General features: G+C 38.2%; 1 protein-coding gene across 1 annotated transcript in view; it reads right to left on the bottom strand.

The window, feature by feature from the left end:
• The window catches only part of KLF8 (KLF transcription factor 8), a 125,167-nt gene extending 109,827 nt beyond the window's left edge, over positions 1–15,340 (bottom strand). Inside the window, exon 1 of the mRNA XM_052663577.1 lies at positions 15,269–15,340. Coding sequence (XP_052519537.1) covers positions 15,269–15,340 — 72 coding nt within the window. The remainder of the gene's footprint in view (positions 1–15,268) is intronic.
• Positions 15,341–15,700: the final 360 nt, after the last annotated feature.

Here is a 15,700-nt window from a genome sequence, read left to right as displayed (position 1 = left end):
AATTAACAGTAACTACCTCAAAGTATGTCATCACATATTTCCTTCTATACATATCCCTTTCAAGTGTACCTGTTATGCTTAAGTTACTCCAACCCATAGCAATGATTCTCTGGCTTGTGACTGCTGTATTCTTCATTATACTTCCTTAAGAAAATAGACTATGCTTGAAAGCAGCTCTCAAGGTTTACCTTACTGTTTCTTGCTTTACGACCTGAAAACTTTATAGGATAAGCATTCCATATCTACATATTACAATAGCAAATGCTTTTTGTGTGCACTGAGAATTCTTTTAACATAGTCAAAATAATTTTAATAAGAATTTCAATATGCAGTCTGAATTCTTTCATATGTTGAATACAGTTATCATATGGTTTAAAAAAAACACAACTATCTGCCATATCTTCTCCTTATGCACATCATACTATACTTAAAGGTTCTGAGAAAGATTTAACATAAGAAGTGAATTTGTTTCCAGTCTCAGATTTTCAGAGATTTTTAAGACTTATCACTAAGATGACTCCCCATTCTACTTTTCACTGAATACAATGACCACAGCTTTGAAAGCTCATCTGAGAATTGATCTAAAGCTGTGTTTTCAGATTTTTCTCTTTAAATCACCTCTTTTAATCTTCAATATTATGTGATGACCAGCTTTTAAATATTTTTTAGTCAGTATCATATGAGGGAAGTGGGCTTCTCTCATAGCTCAGTCAGTAAAGAATCTGCCTGCAATGCAGGAGACCTGGGTTCGATTCCTGGATTGAGAACATCCCCTGGAGAAGGAAATGACAATCCTTTCCAGTATTCTTGCCTGGAAAATCCCATGGATGGAGGAGCCTGGTGGGCTATAGTCCATGGGGTCTCAAGAGTTGGACATGACTTAGTGACTAAACCACCACCACCAGTCAATATCACTTTTCAAAGAGAGAAAATACTTTACTCATTTACTACTTTAAAACTTCAGGCTGCAGCTTTCTAATATTTCTGAATACATGAAAAAGGTTGTGTGTGTGTATACTGAGTCATTTCAGTCATGTCTGACTCTGCGACCTCATGGACTGTAGCCCGCCAGGCTCTGCTATCCATGGGATTATCCCAACAAGAATATTGGAGTGGATTGCCATTTCTTACTTCAGGGGATCTTCCTGACCCAAGAATCAAACCTGCATCTCCTGCATTGGCAGGCAGATTCTTTACCATTTGAGCCACTTGGGAAGCCCAATGAAGAAAGTTAGGTATGAAAAAAAGTACAGACACGTGGGGATAATTTTCAGAGCAGTTTTAATTTTCACATTCATTTCCCTCAAATGTTTAGAATTGTAATCAGACTTTCAGCCAATTTAAGTCAATAAAAAATAGTTATTTATTGATATATCACCAAAGAGGATGGATAAAGACACCTAGCACCTTCAATTCTAGAAAGAAACCCAAAAAACGGTGGTCAATTTCACAAATATTTAAGCTCTTGAGCATTTGATGAGGATAGACAGGCCTTGGGAAGTGGAGGGTCAGATAAATCAATTGCTTAAAACAGCTCTGAGTTACAGTTTCTAAGAGGGAAGGCATGGCTAGAAAGAAATTGAAAGAACAAAATACTCCAGGCAACACAGCAGGTAGAAAGGAGAGAAAAGAGTATTGTCACAGTAATGAAATAAAACTCAGGCTGCTCCCAAACAGAAAGAAGAAAGCTGCTTTTGTACACAAGTCCCTTCTAGCTTTGTTCTGGTTTTAGACTAACCATTTTCATGCCAAGGTACACATGCATGCTCATATACACATACATGTGCACATACACTGCTTAAAAAAAAGTCATTTTAACCCTCTGAATCTCCAAACCTTTTCCAATAAGGACATCAGGTATTTGGGTATTAGAGAAAGGAGAGGTGGATGGAGTTGGATATTATTAGAAAGTTAGACCTAATCTAAACTTAGAGGGATCTCAAATTTTAATTCCCACCATCATAATAGCACCAGAAAATGAAGCACTATAAGACAAAGGAATTCATCAATTTGTGCAAACTAATAAAATAGGTAATCATAAAGGACTGGGAGAAAGTACCAAGCATAGTAGCAGCTACATCCAGGCAAAATGAGGTCAGAAATGTATACATGTAGGTATGTACATATGTATACATGCATGTGTATGTATATGTGTATTAAGTATTTGATAATAAAATGAAACATTTTTCTTTCTCAAAGCATCAGATATTGTTTTCAGATAGAAAATTATTTTATTTAAATAACTATGTATTTATTACATATTAGAAAAATAAATACATAATGCATTCCAGTGGGCTGAATGATGTTCCCCTCAAAAGATATGTTCATGTCCTAATACTCAGGTTAGGAGATTCTCCTAGATTATTTGGGTAGGCCTTAAATTCAATAACAAATATTTTTATAAAAGGCACACAGAGGAGACATACACAGAAACACACAGAAGAAATCAATATGAATAAGCATACGGACATTGGAGTGCTGAGGCCACAAGTCAAAGAACACCTGCATCCGCCAGAAGGTGGAAAAGACAAGGAACAGATTCTATCTGTTCAAGGACTTACAAAACCTTGATTTTGAAACTATGGCCTCTAGAACTGTAAATTTCTGTTGTTTTAAGCTACCCAATTTGCAGTAATTTGTTGTGGAAATCCTACGAAATTAACACCCCACATCAAACCCAAAATTATCCAGATTGTTTAGGACAAAACTAATATAAGTATTTATTTTTAACTGATCTAATTTTTAATGTATGTAAGTAATATTATTGATAAGGATATGGCAGAAATTGTGAAGGTGGCACATAAATAATTGAAGTTTGGGAGACAATATCACTGTCTAAATAAGAGATACTTACATGAAGCACCTTACAATTGGAAAACAAGTGATAGAGCCACATGAGTGATTGATACAGATAAATTGGTACTCCAGGAGCTCAGGACAGTAGAGATTAGTGAGAGTTGGGGTTATCAGTGAAAGTTTCATGGAAGAGATGAAAATGGAATTTGGGCCTTACAGAAAGTGTGAGATTTGGTAAATTAAACAGGCTGATTGAAGCACATTTCAAGGCAGAAATAAAAGGCGTCACTGAGAACGACTGAAAAAATATATTATTCAATTAGATAATATTATATAAATATTGTTAATTCTCTCAAATGTATTAGTGTGGATGTAATCATATAGGAGAATGTCATTATTTGTAAATGATGCATGCTGAATTATTTAGGCTTGAAGTTTCTTGATGTTACTTTCAAAGAAAGAAATGAGAAAAAGAGAGAGGGAGAGAGATACAGAGAGGCTGAGAAAGAGAGAGAATATATGCAACTATGTGAGAATATTAACTATATTAAGAGAGAATGTTATGTGAGACTGTTAACTATATTAAGTTGGAAGGGGAAGATATGTATGATACCATATGAACATGTTCATACACTTTGTCTAAGAAATCCTACTTCTGGGGAATAATCAGAAACTTTCAACAAAGGGCATGTGACAAGCAAGTGTTCATTCATTATATGGCACAGTGATGTATGAATTCAATTGAAAGCAAGTTGTGTGTACTAAGCGAGACACCCACCAGCCAATCCTACCTCATGACATAAACAAATCATGATTAAGCAAACTAGGAGGCTTCTGCTGACTAGGATGCTGCCAGAATTGCAGTTATAGAACACATGCTGTGGGCCTGGGATGTGGTTAGTATTCTGTGGTCAAGTACCACAAATACTCTTAACTTCACTAAAAGCAAGATATCTTGGAAATGGCAAGAAAGAAACAAAAAAAAATACTTAGATTATCTACTATTCAGAATTTTCTATAAAAGCTGAATTGCATCAGCTTCAAAGTGACCTCAAATTCTGGAAACTTAGTATACTTAATGCATGGAAAAATATTTTTAGAATTGTGCTTAGGTGTACTGAGATTTCAAAATGAGGGAGCTATGTTTGCTTGACAATATTTCATTGAGTATAATATTTTTATTATGAGTTTAATAATTTTTATCTAACACTTATACTCAGCTTCCTGTTAGTAATTACTATGACAAAGCACCAGCAGCCAGCAGATGTTTTGTAACAATTAGCAACTTTTGATTTGCTAATAGTTTCTAAATGGCAACAGCTACAAGTAAGGCAAATAGGACACTATATTGGGTTTGTGTGTGTGTGCTCAGTTGTGTCTGGCTCTTTGCAACCCAGGAACTGTATAGCCCACCAGGCTCCTCTGTCCATAGAATTTTCCAGCCAACAATGCTGGAGCAGATTGCCATTTCCTACTCCTGGGAATCTTCCGGACCCAGGATCAAACCCTTGCACCTCTTGCTTTGGCAGGCAGATTCTTTACCACTAGCTCCACCTGGGAACTCAGGAACATTGAGTTTAATGTCATTAAAATAGTACAAGGAAGTCTCATCCATATGCACCATATAACAAACAAATTCAACTGTACACCAAAAACAAAGCATTTAATGTAAAAAGCAATTTTTTTTTCTAAAATATGACTTCTAAATGTCAGCCAGATAATTTATCTGGTGACTTAATTAAAGAAACAGATCAGTTCTGGTTACACAAAACTGTATACTCAATTTTATAGGCAATTTAAGGGATTTTCAAGGATAATTGGACTGTATTTGCTTTTCACATATGCAATGACTTTAGAACTCAACCCTGAGCAAAATGGAACTTTCACATCTAACACAGAATGTTTATCTGTAAGAACCAGATAATCTGTTTTGAATCATTGTTCTGGGAGTGCCCAAGGTCACAACTTTCTTATTTGTAAAATAGGAACATTAAGAATACCTATCTGTGATGGTTCATTTTATGTGTCAACTTGGCTGGGCCAGGTGTCCAGATATTTGATCAAACATTATTCTGAATGCTTCCATGAAGGTTTTTTTTTTTTTTTTTTTTTTTTTTTTTTTTTTTTCGGGGGAGTGTGAGATTAAGGCAGGAAAAGAAGGGGACAACAGAGGATGAGATGGTTGGATGGCATCACTGACTCAATGGACATGAGTTTGAGCAAGCTCTGGGAACTGGTAAAGGACAGGAAGGCCTGGCATGCTGCAGACCTTGGGGTTGCAGAGTTGGACACGACTGAGGGACTGTACTGAACTGAGATTAATATTAAAATCATTGAACTTTGAACAAAACAGATTACCCTCCATAGTGTTGTTTGGCCTCATCCAATCACTTGAAGGCTTTAATAAACAATGATCTCCTCCAAGGGAGAACAAATTTTTTCAGCAGTCTGCCTTTGGATTAGAACTATAATATAACACTTCTATGGCTCTCCAGCTTGCCAGTCTACCCCATCAAATTTTGGATTCACTAGAATTCCATAATCATCTTAGCCAGTTCCTTAAAGTTTTTCTCTCTCTGGGGTATGGATGAAAGGAAACCCTTCTAAACTGTTTTTAGAAGTGTAAATTGATGCAGTCGCTATAGAAAACAGTATGAAGGTTCTTAAAAAAACTAAAATTGCAGTTACCATCAATCAGTTCAGTCACTCAGTCATGTCCGACTCTTTGTGACCCCATGAACGGCAGCATGCCAGGCCTCTCTGTCCATCACCAACTCCCGGAGTTCACTCAGACTCACGTCCATCGAGTCAGTGATGCCATCCAGCCATCTCATCCTCTGTCGTCCCCTTCTCCTCCTGCCCTCAATCTTTCCCAGAACCAGGGTCTTTTCAAATGAGTCAGCTCTTCTCATCGGGTGGCCATAGTATTGGAGTTTCAGCTTCAATATTAATCCTTAAAATGGACACACAGGACTAATCTCCTTAAGGGTGGACTGGTTGGATCTCCTTGCTGTCCAAGGGAATCTCAAGAGTCTTCTCCAACACCACAGTTCAAAAGCATCAATTGTTCTGCACTCAGCTTTCTTTATAGTCCAACTCTCACATCCATACATGACTGCTCGAAAAACCTTTGTTGACAAAGTAATGTCTCTGCTTTCGAATATGCTGTCTAAGTTGCTCATATCGTTCCTTCCAGGGAGTAAGTGTCTTTTAATTTCATGGCTGCAGTCACCATCTGCAGTGATTTTGGAGCCCAAAAAATAAACTCAGACACTGTTTCCATTGTTTCCCCATCTATTTGCCATGAAGTCATGGGACAAGATGCCATGATCTTAGTTTTCTGAATGTTGAGCTTTAAGCCAATTTTTTCTCTCTCCCCTTTCTCTTTCATCAAGAGGCTCTTTAGTTCCTCTTCACTTTCTGCCATAAGGGTGATGTCATCTGCATATCTGAGGTTATTGATATTTCTCCCGGCAATCTTGATTCCAGCTTGTGCTTCTTCCAGCCCAGCGTTTCTCATGATGTAATCTGCATATAAGTTAAATAAGCAGGGTGACAATATACAGCCTTGACGCACTCCTTTTCCCATTTGGAACCAGTTTGTTGTTCCATGTCCAGTTCTAACTGTTGCTTCCTGACCTGCATACAGGTTTCTCAAGAGGCAGGTTAGGTGGTTTGGTATTCCCATCTCTTTCAGAGTTTTCCACAGTTTATTATGATCCACACAGTCAAAGGCTTTGGCATAATCAATAAAGCAGAAATAGATGTTTTTATGGAACTCTCATGCTTTTTCTATGATCCAGCAGATGTTGGCAATATGATCTCTGGTTCCTCTGCCTTTTCTAAAACCAGCTTGAACATCTGGAAGTTCATGGTTCATGTATTGCTGAAGCCTGGCTTGGAGAATTTTGAGGATTACTTCACTAGTGTGTGAGATGAGTGCAATTGTGTGGTAGTTTGAGCATTCTTTGGCATTGCCTTTCTTTGGGATTGGAAAGAAAACTGACCTTTTCTAGTCCTGCGGCCACTGCTGAGTTTTCCAAATTTGCTGGCATATTTTATACAGCACTTTCACAGCATCACCTTTGAAGATTTGAAATAGCTCAACTAGAATTTCACCACCTACACTACCTTTTCTCTTAATGATGCTTCCTAAGGCCCACTTGACTTCACATTCCAGGATGTCTGGAACTAGGGAAGTGTGATCACACCATCATAATTATCTGGGTTGTGAAGATCTTTTTTGTATAGTTCTTCTGTGTGTTCTTGCCACCTCTTCTTAATATCTTCTGTTTCTGTTAGGTCCATACCATTTCTGTCTGTGATTGAGCCCATCTTTCTATGAAATATTCCCTTGGTATTGAGAAAGTCAATTCCTAGGTAGGTTGATAAGAAGTCCGGGGGTCCCCAAGGAGAGAGGGGTCTGGAATTCTCAAGGAGGAGGAAAGAACAGACTTTCTTCCCACTACATTCCTTAGTCTTAATCATATAAAACTTTTTTTTTTCCATTTCTGTGTCAATGGACATTTGGATTACATATTTTTGTTTTAATATAAATTTATTTATTTTAATTGAAGGCTAATTACTTTACAATATTGTATTGGTTTTCCCATACATCAACATGAATACACCACAGGTGTACACGTGTTACCCATCCTGAATCACCCCCCCCCACCTCCCTCCCCATCCCATCCCTCTGGGTCATCCCAGTGCACCAGCCCCGAGCATCTTGTATAATGCATCGAAATTAGAATGATGATTCATTTCACATATGATATTATACATATTTCAATGCCATTCTCCCACATCATCCCACCCTCTCCCTCTCCCACAGAGTCCAAAAGACTGGTCTATACATCTGTGTCTCTTTTGCTGTCTCGCATACAGGGTTATTGTTGCCAACTCTCTAAATTCCATATATATGTGTTCAGTTCAGTTCATTTCAGTTCAGTTCAGTCGCTCAGTTGTGTCCAACTCTTTGTGACTCCATGAATCACAGCACGACAGGCTTCCCTGTTCATCACCATCTCCCAGAGTACACTCAGACTCACGTCCATCAAGTCCGTGATGCCATCCAGCCTTCTCATCCTGGGCCATCGCCTTCTCCTCCTGCCCCCAATCCCTCCCAGCATCAGAGTCTTCTCCGATGAGTCGAGTCTTCTCCGATGAGTCAACTCTTCTCATGAGGTGGCCAAAGCACTGGAGTTTCAGCTTTAGCATCATTCCTTCCAAAGAAATCCCAGGGTTGATCTCCTCCAGAATGGACTGGATGGATCTCCTTGCAGTCCAAGGGACTCTCAAGACTCTTCTCCAAAACCACAGTTCAAAAGCATCAATTCTTCAGTGCTCAGCCTTCTTCACAGTCCAACTACACCTCCATACATGACCACAGGAAAAACCATAGCCTTGACTAGACGGACCTTAGTTGGCAAAGTAGTGTCTCTGCTTTTGAATATAATAACTAGGTTGGTCATAACTTTTCTTCCAAGGAGTAAGCGTCTTCTAATTTCATGGCTGCAGTCACCATCTGCAGTGAATTTGTGCCCAAAAAACTAAAGTCTGACACGGTTTCCACTGTTTCCCCATCTATTTCCCATGAAGTGATGGGACCGGATGCCATGATCTTCGTTTTCTGAATGTTGAGCTTTAAGCCAACTTTTTCGCTCTCCTCTTTCACTTTCACAAAGAGGCTGTTTAGCTCCTCTTCACTTTCTGCCATAAGGGTGGTGTCATCTGCATATCTGAGGTCATTGATATTTCTCCTGACAATCTTGATTCCAGCTTGTGTTTCTTCCAGTCCAGCATTTCTCGTGATGTACTCTGCATAGAAGTTAAATAAGCAGGGTGACAATATACAGCCTTGATGTACTCCTTTTCCTATTTGGAACCAGTCTGTTGTTCCATGTCCAGTTCTAACTGCTGCTTCCTGACCTGCATACAGATTTCTCAAGAGGCAGGTCAGGTGGTCTGGTATTCCCATCTCTTTCAGAATTTTCCACAGTTTATGGTGATCCACACAGTCAAAGGTTTTGGCATAGTCAATAAAGCAGAAATAGATGTTTTTCTGGAACTCTCTTGCTTTTTCCATGATCCAGCAGATGTTGGCAATTTGATCTCTGGTTCCTCTGCCTTTTCTAAAACCAGCTTGAACATCAGGAAGGTCACAGTTCATGTATTGCTGAAGCCTGGCTTGGAGAATTTTGAGCATTACTTTACTAGCATGTGAGATGAGTGCAATTGTGCCGTAGTTTGAGCACTCTTTGGCATTTACTTTCTTTGGAATTGGAATGAAAACTGACCTTTTCTAGTCCTGTGGCCACTGCTGAGATTTCCAAATTTGCTGGCATCTTGAGTGCAGCACTTTCACAGCATCATCTTTTAGGATTTGAAACAGCTCTACTGGAATTTCATCACCTCCACTAGCTTTGTTCGTAGTGATGCTTTCTAAGGCCCACTTGACTTCACATTCCAGGATGTCTGGCTCTAGAATAGTGATCACATCATCATGATTATGTGGGTCATGAAGATCTTTTTGTACAGTTCTTCCGTGTATTCTTGCCACCTCTTCTTAATATCTTCTGCTTCTGTTAGCTCCATACTCTTTCTGTCCTTTATCGAGCCCAACTTTGCATGAAATGTTCCCTTGGTATCTCTAATTTTCTTGAAGAGATCTCTAGTCTTTCCCATTTTGTTGTTTTTCTCTATTTCTTTGCACTGATCACTGAAGAAGGCTTTCTTATCTCTTTTTGTTATTCTTTGGAACTCTGCATTGAGATGCTTATATCTTTCCTTTTCTCTTTAGCTTTTTGCCTCTCTTCTTTTCACAGCTATTTGTAAGGCCTCCCCAGACAGCCATTTTGCTTTTTTGCATTTCTTTTCCATGGGGATGGTCTTGATCCCTGTCTCCTGCACAATGTCACGAACCTCATTCCATAGTTCATCAGGCACTCTATCAGATCTAGGACCTTAAATCTATTTCTCACTTCCACTGTATAATCATAAAGGATTTGATTGAGGTCAGACCTGAATGGTCTAGCGGTTTTCCCTGTTTTCTTCAATTTAAGTCTGAATTTGGTAATAAGGAGTTCATGATCTGAGCCACAGTCAGCTCCTTGTCTTGTTTTTGTTGACTGTATAGAGCTTCTCCATCTTTGGCTGCAAAGAATATAATCAATCTGATTCCGGTGTTGACCATCTGGTGATGTCCATGTGTAGATTCTTCTCTTGAGTTGTTGGAAGAGGGTGTTTGCTATGACCAGTGCATTTTCTTGGCAAAACTCTATTAGTCTTTGCCCTGCTTCATTCCGCATTCCAAGGCCAAATTTGCCTGTTACTCCTTTATTGGTGTTTTTCTTTCTGGCTTACTTCACTCTGTATAATAGGCTCCAGTTTCATCCACCTCATTAGAACTGATTCAAATGTATTCTTATTAATGGCTGAGTAATACTCCATTGTGTATATGTAACACAGCTTTCTTATCCATTCATCTGCTGATGGACATCTAGGTTGGTTCCATGTCTTGGCTATTATAAACAGTGTTGTGATGAACATTGGGGTACACGTGTCTCTTTCAGTTATGGTTTCCTCAGTGTTTATGCCCAGCAGTGGGATTGCTGGGTCGTATGACAATTCTATTTCCAGTTTTTAAAGGAATTCTGACTGGCCTGAGATGGTACCTCACTGTGGTTTTGATTCGCATTTCTCTGATAATGAGTGATGTTGAGCATCTTTGCATGTGTTTGTTAGTCATCTGTATGTCTTCTTTGGATAAATGTCTGTTTAGTTCTGTGGCCCATTTTTTTGATTAGGTCATTTATTTTTCTGGAATTGAGCTGCAGGAGTTGCTTGTATATTTTTTAGATTAATTCTTTGTCAGTTGCTTCATTTGCTATTATTTTATCCCATTCTAAAGGCTGTCTTTTCAGCTTGCTTAGTTTCCTTTGTTGTGCAGAAGCTTTTAATTTTAATTAGGTCCTAATGTTAATTTTTGCTTTTATTTCCTGTCTTCTGGGAGGTCGGTCATAGAGGATCTTGCTGTGATTTCTGTCAGATAGTGTTTTGCCTATGTTCTCCTCTAGGAGTTTTATAGTTTCTGGTCTTTTGTTTAGATCTTTAATTCATTTTGAGTGTATTGCTGAGTATGGTGTTAGAAACTGTTCTGGTTTCATTCTTTTACAAGTGGTTGTCCAGTTTTCCCAGCACTACTTGTTAAAAAGATTGTCTTTTCTCCATTGTATATTCTTGCCTCCTTTGTCAAAGATAAGGGGTCCATAGGTGTGTGGATTTATCTCTGGGCTTTCTATTTCATTCCATTGATCTATATTTCTGTCTTTGTGCCAGTACCATACTGTCTTGATGACTGTGGCTTTGTAGTAGAGCCTGAAGTCAGGCAGGTTGATTCGTCCAGTTCCATTCTTCTTTCTCAAGATTGCTTTGGCTATTCGAGGTTTGTTGTATTTCCGTACAAATTGTGAAATTATTTGTTTTAGCTCTGTGAAAAATACCATTGGTAGCTTGATAGGGATTGTGTTGAATCTGTAGATTGCTTTGGGTAGTATACTCATTTTCACTATATTGATTCTTCCGATCCATGAATATGGTATATTCCTCCGTCTATTAGTACCCTCTTTGATTTCTTTCACCAGTGTTTTGTAGTTTTCTCTATATAGGTCTTTTGTTTCTTTCCATTCAATTCAGTTTAGTAGCTCAGTCGTGTCCGACTCTTTGCAACCCCATGAATTGCAGCACGCCAGGCCTCCCTGTCTATCACCAACTCCCGGAATTCACTCAAATTCACGTCCATCGAGTTGGTGATGCCATCCAGCCATCTCATCCTCTGTTGTCCCCTTCTCCTCCTGCCCCCAATCCCTCCCAGCATCAGAGTCTTTTCCAATGAGTCAACTCTTCCCATGAGGTGGCCAAAGTACTGGAGTTTCAGCTTCAGCATCATTCCCTCCAAAGAAATCCCAGGGCTGATCTCCCTCAGAATGGACTGGTTGGATCTCCTTGCAGTCCAAAGGGCTCTCAAGAGTTTTCTCCAACACCACAGTTCAAAAGCATCAATTCTTTGGTGCTCAGCTTTCTTCACAGTCCAACTCTCGCATCCATACATGACCACTGGAAAGACCATAGCCTTGACTAGATGGACCTTTGTTGGCAAAGTAATGTCTCTGCTTTTGAATATACTATCTAGGTTGGTCATAACTTTCCTTCCAAGGAGTAAGCATCTTTTAATTTCATGGCTGTAATCACCATCTGCAGTGATTTTGGAGCCCCCAAAAATAAAGTCTGACACTGTTTCCACTGTTTCCCCATCTATTTCCCATGAAGTGATGGGACCAGATGCCATGATCTTCCTTTTCTGAGTGTTGAGCTTTAAGAGAACTTTTTCACTCTCCTCTTTCACTTTCATCAAGAGGCTTTTTAGTTCCTCTTCACTTTCTGCCATAAGGGTGGTGTCATCTGCATATCTGAGGTTATTGAGAGTTCTCCTGGCAATCTTGATTCCAGCTTGTTTTTCTTCCAGTCCAGCGTTTCTCATGATGTACTCTGCATATAAGTTAAATAAGCAGGGTGACAATATACAGCCTTGACACACTCCTTTTCCTATTTGGAACCAGTCTGTTGTCCATGTCCAGTTCTAACTGTTGCTTCCTGACCTGCATATAGGTTTTTCAAGAAGCAGGTCATATTCCTAAATATTTTATTCTGTTCATTGCAATGTTGAATGGAATTGTTTCCTTTAGTAGTATATCTATCTTAAGAAAACGTTTTTGTCTTTAAGTCTGAAACTGATGATTACACAACAAAGGGCTCTGTTTGTACTCTGTACTAAGGATGATATAGGGATATACCCAGCTTGAGGACAGTTTCTCCTCCATGAAAACTTTCTGGCTAATCCTGTTATCTTAAAATGTGGATAGTGGGAATGGGTCTAGTAAGATCTTTGCAACCTGTGGACATTCTTTCGATTTATTTTAGTAACTAATTGGAGAGTATATAACTCCATTGCTAAAAGACTAGCAGGGGGCACTCTCCATCTGCCTTCTGATATCTGTCTCAGAAGCTTTCTCTATCTCTTTTATACTTTAATAAAACTTTATTACACAAAAGCTCTGAGGAATCAAGCCTCGTTTCTGGCCCCAGATTGAATTCTTCTCCTCCAGAGGCCAAGAATCCCATCATCTTTCATGGTTCAGCAACAACCTTTCAGTATGTCTAATTTTCTTGAAGAGATCTCTAGTCATTTTTAATTCTATTGGTTCCGTCTATTTCTTTGCATTGATCACTGAGGAAGGCTGCCTTATCTCTCCTTTCTATTATTTGGAATTCTTGATTCAAATGGGTATATCTTTACTTTTCTCCTTTGCTTTTTGTTTCTCTTCTTTTCACAGCTATTTGTAAGGCCTCTTCAGACAGCCATTTTTTTCCTACATTTCTTTTTTTGGGGGATAGTTTTGATCCCTGTCTCCTGTACAGTGTTACAAACCTCTGTCCATAGTTCATCAGGCACTCTGCCTATCAGACCTAGTCTCTTAAATTTATTTCTCACTTCCACTGTATAATCATAAGAGATTTGATTTAGGTCATACCTGAATGGTCTAGTGATTTTCCCCACTTTCTTCAATTTAAGTCTGAAGTTGGCAATAAGGAGTTCATGATCTGAGCCATAGTCAGCTCCTGGTCTTGTTTTTGCTGACTGTATAGAGCTTCTCTGTCTTTGGCTGCCTAGAATATAAGCCATATGGTCTTGTAATCCCACTTCTAGGCATACATCTGAGACATAGAGAACTGACTTGTGGTTGCTAATGGAGGTAGGGTGGGGGAGGGGGTCGGGGAGGGATGGATTAGGAGTTTGGGATTAGCAGATGCAAAATATTATATATATAATGGATAAACAGCAAAGTCTTATTGTATAGCACAGGAAATGCTATTCAATATCTGTGATAAACGATAATGGAAAAGAATATGAAAAAGTATATATATACACATATGTATAACTGAATCACTTTGCTGTACAGTAGAAATTAACACAACATTGTAAATCAACTATACTTCAATAAAATAAATTTTTAAAAACTCTTTCTCTATAGATTCCTTAAAAAGCTAGGGACAAATCTACAATATGACCCAGCAATCCCACTACTGTGGAATATACCCCAAGACAAGCACAATTCTAAGACATGTGTACTCCAGTGTTCATTGCAGCACTATTTACAATAGCTAGAACATGAAAGCAACCTAGATGTCCATTGACAGATGAATGGATAAAGAAGATATGGTACATATATACAATGGACTATTAGCCACAAAAAGAACGAATTTAAGTCAGTTCCAGGAAGGTGGATGAACCTAGAGTCTTTTACACAAAATGAAGTAAGTCAGAAAGAGGAAAACAAATATTGTATATTAATATATATATATGGAGTCTATAAAAATCGTATTGATGAACCTATTTGGAGGGAAGGAATGGAGACATAGATGTAGAGAATGGACTTGACACAGTAAGGGAAGGAGCGAATGGGATGAATGGAGAAAGCAGCATCAACATACATGTACTAGCATGTGTAAAACAGATAGCAGTGAGAAGTTGCTATATAACACAGGAAGCCCAGTCTGGTCCTCTGTGGTGACCTAGAGTGGTAGGATGAGGATAGGGGAGGGAGGTTCAAGAGGGAGGGGATATATGAATAATTACAACTGATTTGCCTTATGGTATGGCAGAAATCAACACAACACTATAAAGCAATTTTCCTCCAATTGAAAAATAAATAAGTACACACAAAAATTATTTCTCTATAGATAGGTAGTTAGATAAAGATATGTATATTTGGATATGTATATTTGGATAGCTATATATAGATAGAGATGTAATTTTATATATACATATATATATAGCTATATATAGATAGAGATGTAATTTTATTTTAGGTGTAAAGATATACCTTTATATTTATATATATATATATATATATATATATATATATTTATATGTGTCTACAGACATATGGAGTAGATAGATATAGATAGATATAAATTTTATGTATATTTTTAGATATAAGGATAGAGAGAGATTGAAAAATATACATTCTGGTATTTCTGTCTATCTGTAGAATACTGACTAACACACTATCCAAAAGTTATTGTGAAGATCAAATAAGACATTGAATTTAGTCTTCAGAGTGCTTGAAATATGGAACAGTGCAAGATAAGTGATTTCTGTTCTTTACCAAGTGTCTAATCTCGTCCATATAGCCTTGATCCCAAAGGATATACTTCTTTTATGCCAGATTTACTCCCTATTTGAACCAGAAATCCAGGCATCCAAGTATTTTCTGGAAACCTCCCTTCTTTCACTCCTCTCAGTTCCCAACATGTTGTTAGAAAGAAAAATGAGCTTCAGCTCTATGATACCATGTATACTGAACACTATTATGGCTCAATATGAATATTCATTTTCTTGATAACCGACCTGTTTGAACATATGCATTGAGCCACCTTCTGAATTAAGTTGGACCTCCCAGTTGTTTATGAGTTCATCCATATCTGGAAAAGAATCAAGGGAAAGACAATTTAAAAATAAAATCTAACTCACTGTATGGATACAGTATGCCACTAACCCTTGGTTACACCTGTTTGTATTCTAGAAATATTATTTTTCAGGACTTACTAGATACTAAGAAGTCAGAATTTGGACAACATTCTAATTTGCATATTCTGCTTACCAAGATAGCCCTGACTGGTCCCCAGCAGTATTAGCTGCCTCTTTCCCTCATGTCTTCTATGCACATGAATTTGTTTCTTCCAACCTGTCCAACTAGCACTACCTTCAAAAGAATATCATTATAGCTATATAGTTTCCTGAATCCTCCCCTTTCTGGTCTAATTCTCATTCCATACAGGA

The sequence above is a fragment of the Budorcas taxicolor genome, chromosome X (genome assembly GCF_023091745.1).
Source record: "Budorcas taxicolor isolate Tak-1 chromosome X, Takin1.1, whole genome shotgun sequence".
Classification (NCBI taxonomy): Eukaryota; Metazoa; Chordata; class Mammalia; order Artiodactyla; family Bovidae; genus Budorcas; species Budorcas taxicolor.
Note: the sequence above shows the minus strand (reverse complement) of the source record. Positions and strands in the feature narration are given on the sequence as shown.